The sequence below is a fragment of the Aplysia californica genome, unplaced genomic scaffold, assembly GCF_000002075.1.
Source record: "Aplysia californica isolate F4 #8 unplaced genomic scaffold, AplCal3.0 scaffold00108, whole genome shotgun sequence".
In the NCBI taxonomy this organism is placed as follows: Eukaryota; Metazoa; Mollusca; class Gastropoda; order Aplysiida; family Aplysiidae; genus Aplysia; species Aplysia californica.
The window spans coordinates 1,374,905-1,383,104 of record NW_004797378.1 but is presented as its reverse complement, the minus strand read 5'-3'; the positions used below and the strand labels follow the sequence as shown (position 1 = coordinate 1,383,104).

The 8,200-nt window shown below is 40.4% G+C and overlaps 1 protein-coding gene across 1 annotated transcript in view; it reads right to left on the bottom strand.

Moving 5' to 3' along the window:
- Positions 1–4,186: 4,186 nt before the first annotated feature.
- LOC101855717 (transmembrane protein 143) overlaps positions 4,187–8,200 on the bottom strand; it is a 30,757-nt gene continuing 26,743 nt past the window's right edge. The window contains exon 9 of the mRNA XM_005095609.3: positions 4,187–7,023. Within this exon, the coding sequence (XP_005095666.1) occupies positions 6,704–7,023 (320 nt within the window). The 3' untranslated portion in view covers positions 4,187–6,703. The remainder of the gene's footprint in view (positions 7,024–8,200) is intronic.

Sequence of the window (8,200 nt, the reverse complement as noted above, 5' to 3'; positions counted from 1 at the left end):
TGTGTGTGTGTGTGTGTGTGAGAGAGAGAGAGAGAGAGAGAGTGTGTGTGTGTGTGTGTGTGCCTGCGTATGTGCGGGAGCGCATGTGTGCGTGTTTGCAAATATGTGCATGGAATTGGGTGTGCGCGTGCAATCGTGCCTTTTTATGTTAGTTTGTGCATATTATGTGCCTGCTTGTGTGTTCGCATGCGAATGTTTGCCCGTGTGGTTTGTGTATGTGTGTGTATTTGTGCGCACACACGCGTGTGTGTGCGTGTGTGAGTGCGTCTGTGTGTGAGTGTGTGTATTAAAAGGGTAAGATAAAAGATCACCGGTCATTGTGCAGATTTAAAAACCCTCTCAGCGCTGTAAAGTAAGTTAAGAGGCAGTCCCTCAAACTTAAACGTCCACAGGACTCAGGCCCCAGCCAAATGTGTGGAGAGCCTTTAAAAAATCCCCAAAACAATCCAAGTTCAAAATGACCCCCTCGAAGATTCAATTCGGACATCTCATGCGATTACCAACACACCATCCAGCACAACGTGCCTACATCAAACAATTCAATGGCAACAAGGCTAGAGGGCCACCGAGAAAGACCTGGATAGATGTAGTCAGGGAAATATTAACAACTCACGGCATCCCCATGTCCCAAGCTCTCCGGCTGGTGGCAGAGAGACGTCTTAGTTTAGTTTTAGTAGAGGTTTCACGGCGCTCGCAACTGCATAAGGTCATGTGAGCGCCAGAAGATTAGAGGCGTTACAAGAGAGTAACAAACGTAAAAAAGAAGAAGGGGAGAAAGAGATAAGGACGATAGATGTTTGACCGGAAAGAAGAAGCAAACCTCACCAGAGCACCCGCCAACCACCCAATACAAGAGATGTCTCTTTCTTTACGCGACACCCAAAAGGGTATAACTGCCTCCGTGGTTTTATGCACCCCGCATAATTTAACCAAATTTGATAATTTTTTGCATAATTTCTGATTATCTTCCTTTATCATTCTTTGTTTAACAGTTAACAGAATCGCATAATTTCACATCTTTGGGCTCAGTTCGCATAATTTCAGAATTGTTTTTGCATAAAACCACGGGGACAGGTATAAGCGGCGGATAAAAGTAAAAACAAAGTAAAAAGATTCAATCCAGCACCATTCCGCTCTCTGGTCCAGCCTGATACCTACTGAGCTAACACTGACAGTTCTCATAGGATAAAGGAGCAAAAAAGATTCAGTCCTTGCTCAGTGGAAGGAAAGTTAACATTTCAGACACCGGTTGAAAGTTAAAATTTTAGGCACTCTTTGAAAGTTAATATTTATTTTGGAAACTAGTTGAAAGTTAATATTTTGGAAACTAGTTGAAAGTTAATATTTCAGAAGGTGGTTGAAAGTGAACATTTCAGGCACTGGTCGCTCTCACGAATAGTTCGTTTGAGTAAAGAGAAGCACATCGACACAAAAATAGTTATTTAGTGCTTCGAAAAAGCAAGACAGATATACAGACACATCAGAGGAAAAGTAAAGAAGTGGAAGCTACCAATAGCACCCTACAACCATCTGCTGTCGAGAATGGGGGGGGGGGGGGGGGGGGGGGAATAAAAGTTAATGCATCCGAATTACCAAATATTATTCTTCTCTCTCCATTTTCCAATGACCCAGCTAGTCTGTCACTTCTCCATGATGTCATACTAAATGATTGTCAGAACACGCCTCTCTCACCAGATTTTCTCATTTCCGTTTAAGTAAAAGTTTCAAGGTGCTTGCAACACAAATAGTCATTTAGTGCCCAAGATCAGATGCGTTACTAAAGAGTAACATAAAAAGAAAAGGAGGGGAGATAAAGACAATAGATGTTTGTTAGAAAAGAAGATTTTCACAGATTTTCTCAGAACCCTGCTTGTTTGTTTGAGTGTAGAGAGAAGCACATCGACATAATAAAGACCAATTGTCACAACATGGGGGCATCAGGCGCTCGTCATTTTTTGGCCATGAGGAGTGTGGAGTATTTGTTACCATTTTAAAGCTCGTTTATTTGTCTTGCTTCTGATAAAAACAATACCTAGATCTGTCTTGAATAGAAGTCAAGATATTTTTGTTTCTTTTAGTAGAGGTTTTACAGGGCTCGCAACTGCATAAGGTCATATGAGCGCCAAAAGATGAGTTTTGTTTTAGTAGAGGTTTTACGGCGCTCGCATAAGGTCATATGAGCACCAAAAGATGAGTTTTGTTTAAGTAGAGGTTTTACGGCGCTCGCAACTGCATAAGGTCATTCATATGAGCGCCTAAGATTAGAGGTGTTACAAGAGAGTAACAAACATAAAAAAGAAGAAGGGCAGAAAAGAACGATAGATGTTTGATAGGAAAGAAGAAGCAAACCACACCAGGGCACCCGCCAACCACCCACAGATATTTTTGATTGAAGGAAAAGGGGCCGCCTGAATTCAGAAGTAAAATAAATAACAAAATGGTCGTCAAAGTGTGGTGACCTCCATAGCTTAACAGTCCCTAGAAATAAAGTGAAAATTTACACTTTTTGTGCCTTTAGTTTTTGTTTTAGTAGAGGTTTTACGGCACTCGCAACTGCATAAAGTCATATGAGTGCAAGAGGATTAGAGGTGTTACAAGACAGTAACATACATAAAAAAGAAGAAGGGGAGATAAGGACAATAGATGTTTCATAGGAAAGAAGAGGCAAACCACACCAGAGCACCTGCCAACTACCCACTTTATGCCTTTAAATAACAACCCGCATACTGAAGTATTTCTAAATGGACATATAAAAGGTGCTGACCCAAAGAACAAAAATGCAAAAAAAAATTCCCAACACGTGAGAAAAATACAGAAGTCTTGGATAATTTCATTACTTTGACGAGCGCTTGATTTCACTATGATGCCTCACAATAATTGGTGTATGAATAGGTATGTGAAGGGATGCGACACAGATTTTACCATAAGACACATTTTAACAGAATGTCTAGACTTTGGAGAGATCCGAAGGAAATATTATAAATGCAAGAAATTGCAGGATATTTCTTCCGTCGTTGTTCCCAGCAGAATTTTAAATTTTATAAAGGCCATTGGCCTTTATGGCGAGTTGTAGAGTGAATTTGATATTATTTAAAATTTTTATTGTTACTTAAAAGAGTTGTTTTAAATCACAAATGTATTTACACCGAATTTAAATATTTTAACTTTTTAGCATTTTAAAGTAAATTAATTAACCAGTCGTGAAGTGAACTTTTGCAAAAGTGAACAACTTGTGTTTCGCGCGCTCATATGACCTTAGCAGTTGCGAGCGCCGTAAAACCTTATACTATACATACATATACATACGAAGGTATCACAAAAATAAAAGAAAGAAAGACAGAGCAGACAGAAACAGCAGAAGGAAAGAATAGAAATAGAACTGACCCTGGACACAGCACAACTGTACAACACACTGAGCGACACTCACAAACGACGCAATGACAGACAAGGCAACAAGTGAACACAGACGTAACAAGAGAAATAACACAGCAAACACCAACGGCAACATAATACTGATCAACTGACCATGTGTGGCGTCGGTGGCCTAGTGGTTAGGCTCTCGGACTCGCAACCGTAAGGTTATGGGTTCGAATCCCATCAAGGGCCCGACGTTGTGTCCTTGGGAAAGGCACTTTACGCGAATTTTCCTCACCTCACCCAGGTGGGAATGGGTACCCGGCTATAGACAGCGAAAGATCTTGTCAGTTTGTTAGTGTTTGAGCACTTAATCGGCTGCTTGCACTGTATGCTTCCCGGGAAGCTGAGAATGTTTCGGAGTGTTCTATGGTCTGCTGGGGTAATAATATAGTGTAAAGCGCATAGAGCCTGCTGTTGAGCGGGGATATGCGATATACAAATACTATCTATTATTATCATTAACTGCTGGAAAAAAGTAAGACAGGCAAACAGTAACAACAAAGAGAAAGTACAGTGGAACCCTCCCACCACCCCCTGAATTTAGTAACTTATTTGTTTTAGTAGAGGTTTTACGGCGCTCGCAACTGCATAAGGTCATAATATGAGCGCCAGAAGATTAGAGGAGTTACAAGAGAGTAATAAACATAAAAAAGAAGGAGGGGAGATTAGAACGATAGAAGTTTGATAGGAAAGAAGAAGCACACCACACCAGAGCACCCGCCAACCACCCACTTAGTAACTTAATCCACAACACAAAGAATACAAAGTGTCAAGTCATATACAAATTTATTTATATATTTACGTGATTTAAGTTACATGTCTTCTCTGTGTCTACACTCCGCCAAGATACGCTAATGCTCCAACTTCATACATACTCCAAAAGTATCAGAAACAGAAATGCAAACAGAACAGAGAGATCACTCAGATAGGAACCAGATAGTATCACATAATAAATACAAGCAACAATACTATGGAATAGAAAATGTACAGCGTACAAATTCTGAGAGGAACGGGATTAGTGAAAATTCATCATGTACAAGTAATCCTTTATGACAAATCAACACACTACACAACTCGATCTTAGACTTCACATTTACGAACACAAACAAGCAAACATTCTCTAACGTGCAGAGTTTCAGCATACACACATGCAATCTGAACATACATCCATACAGCAAAAGTACTCTATTGCACTAGATTTACAAGAAGATAACAAAAACCAATATTTTCTTTTTGCATAGTTATCATAACTCTAATTTGTTATTTTTAGCACAACACGCATGTAATGAGACCCTACTACAATCAAACTAAACTCTCATCCAAGACTCACAAATTTTTTTTTAGATACATGAACAGAACATGAGACTCAATAAAAATAACCATTACAGCAACACAACTAAAGGCCACTGGAGAGACAGAGCCATTCTCTTACATCTGTCACTGCAGAGAGCTTCATGTTGTTTACTTTCCCTTTCACTTCCCTTTATTTGTTGTAAAAAAAAAAAGAAAAAAAAAGAAAAGGAATTTGAGGGAGTTTTTCAGGTTGTGGGGGGGGGAGAGAGCACTATACTAAACAAAATTTTTCCATCTCATTAACTTTGACACATTATCACAAATTTTACAAGCTTGTGCAATGCCATCATACAAGGTTGCCAACATTTCTGTACAATCACTCATATTTCACTTCAATAATTCAGATTTGGAATCCCAAGTTTGACATAGGCCATAAGGATTACATCAACGCTTTCTTCACTAGAGATAACATGCATCCAGTTGCAAGGCCGGGGCAAGCAATGAGTGACCACCTGCTGGACTTCCCACAGAGATAGAGCACACAGCCGGTGGTCAAGTCTGCACAGGGTCAAGTCAGCAGCTTAGGGGGCTGGGGCAATTGTTTTCCCGTCTGCTGCCATGAAAGGGCAGAAACCCGGTCAGTTTTAGTGGGTGGTTGGCAAGTGCTCCGGTGTGATTCTCTCCTTTTTTTCTCATCAAACACCAATTAGTGTTATCTCTCTTTCTTCTTTGTGTTTATCATTCTCTCGTCACGCCTCTAATCTCTCAACCAGCACGCCCACAAGTATCTTTGTCTTAGAAAGCGAAAATGTATGACAGGAAAACCGAGACAAAAACAGCAGGAAAACTGGACAATTGGTGCTCAATGGTCCCAGTCATTCCATTTTGAATCCAACAGAACTTTTGACTACAAGGCAATGCCAAACATCTTTCTTAACAGCGGGACTTATAGCACCCTATGGTTTATTCACATTCTAAATAGAACTTCTGAAAACCCTCATTTCAACCTGCACATGTTCACTGTACTCCACTGCATAGGTTCACACTGTTATACAGTCGTTAATAACTACCCAATGATCCTAATATATATTAATTAAAACAGATTATAATTCAGTAACAGATAAATCTACACAAAGCCCAAACCATGATGTATACCATGCCACACCACTTCAACATGCACTTACTCCTCTCACTGACTTGTTAATATTTCCAGATATTAGAACTCTTGCTATGACATTTTACTTAAAGGAAAAAATGTACATTAACACTTTCGCACAAGATCATAAACAGGTTCCCTGGCATTATGATACTTTCATACATTTCATAGGCACATGACACCAGAACTATCTTTGTGTCTGTAACTCAAAACTGAGATCACAACAAAGGCAAAATAATATGTTAATGATCTCTAACTTATACCACTAAACTTCCAATATTCCATGAAGAGGCAAAATATTGTAGGCAATCAGTGGTGTACTTGACTAAACTTCACTGCCAGGTCTTCTAAAAAAAAAAACCCCAAAAAAACATTTCAATGAACCAAAAACAATCTTGTGCCTGGCAGTGAAGGGGTTAGAGGGACTGGCTGTTCAAGAATACGCATATTACAAGCATTTCCATTGTCACTAATGCTCGAACACTCACAGAACATAATATGAAAGCACTTCTTAAAACAAACAGAAATCTCAGTATTTTGGCTATTAAAATCCCAAGCAATCAAAATTATTTCACACTTTCCTTACTCTCTTCCAGAAAATAATTGGTACAAACAACTATCATGAGAGAGAAGGGAGAGGCCCATAAACCACTTGACCAGTACGCAAAAAAAACAAAACTACTGTTGCGTTCCAACCATCAATCACATCCACGTAGCAGTATCATCGTTATCTCACAACAGGCAGAGTTTTTCAAAACAAGATTTCTATTTCAAATAACAAGAACTGTGGCGGGGATAGGGTGGGGGCTGGAGGGAAGCTCGACTCTTTCACAACTTTCAAAACCAGCCGTACTTCCGCGTCTTCTCCTCCTCTGCCTTATACTCTTCCTCCGTCTCTAGATACTCGTCCCGATCGTAACCTTCGGTGATATCGGCCTCCGTGACACGGCCTGCAATCACTGACTGCGGGTTCTGCGGCAGGATGCGACGGGCTGCGTCTAGCATAAGTACATGGTACTTGCCATTTTTCTCAGACAAGAGCCCCAGATCTTGCAACAGGCGGATTGCTTCCCCAGTGTCGAAGCTGAGCTGGACGCCGGTCTTCCGCTCAATCCAGTCCTCCACCTCATCCTGAATCTCCTCCTCTGTGAGGCCACCTGGTAATGATGAGAGACAGCAAGAAACATATTATTATTTAAATAAATAACTAATAAATTACACCTTACTGATCCCCTTGAAGAAATCTAGCTTACAATGAAAAACATACATGCACAAATTTATACATCACTAAACACACAAATATACATACAAAGATTCATCATTATCATTACCTTTCTCACCCTGAATCAGGATATAGGCAACGAACAAACACTCTCCACCTTTCTCTATCCTGGGCTAGCTTAAATACAAAGAATACCAATACACAATATTACCAGTAGCGGTGGATGGACCAAAATTTGGGTGGGGCTTAGGATGCTTCCACTTTTTAACCAAAACAGTGATGGTTTTTCTATACTCATGGAGAGCAACGGCATATTGAGAACCATTCAAACGAGAAGTCACCTTAGCGTGCTATCTCTCTGTTCTACGTTACATTCTTCTAGATGTTGGGGACGAAGTCGTTTCACCTCCAAATTTCTCTAATTAATTTTCATCTGACGAAAACATTGCCTGAAAAGTGATTAGATGTAATTAATAACTTAAATCTCAGCAGTACACACACAAACATGTACACAGAGCACTCCAAACTAATACCATCTATGGGTTGGATTCAGCTGTGTAGTCACGGACAGTAGAACGCACCTGACAAAGGTCCAATGGGTGCATAGGCAACTGTGTCACTGGGGGAAAGTGTGTCGTAAACTTTCATCCCATTGTCAGGGCTAGGAGAGCGTGAGCCCTCTCTGCAGTGTTATTTTTAAAAAGTTTTCTACCTTTTTACAAGAGCGTCATTAAGAAGGGGCAGTGGGAATTGACTCGTCCTTTTCTGAGCCCTATAGACATTTGATTGGCTGTTAGGTTACTATAGTTGTAAGCAGCGACAACGGTGATTGGATAAATGAGCAAGCCGCCAAGTTGATCACTCTGTGTTCATTGCGTGCGATGATAAAAGTTTCAACTGCTCATTTCGTTATTTTCATTTGCTTTGGGATGAGTTGGGGGGTGGGGAGGGGGGCTCAAGCCCATGAGCCCTTCACTACCCACTGCCACTGAATATTACACCAATACAGAACAATTTCACAAGAATACCATAGCTGGTCGCCACTGAGCAGCCACACAGAGAAATCAAGGTTGGACAAACTGACACTTGGGAGTAGTTTTCACTGAGTTAAA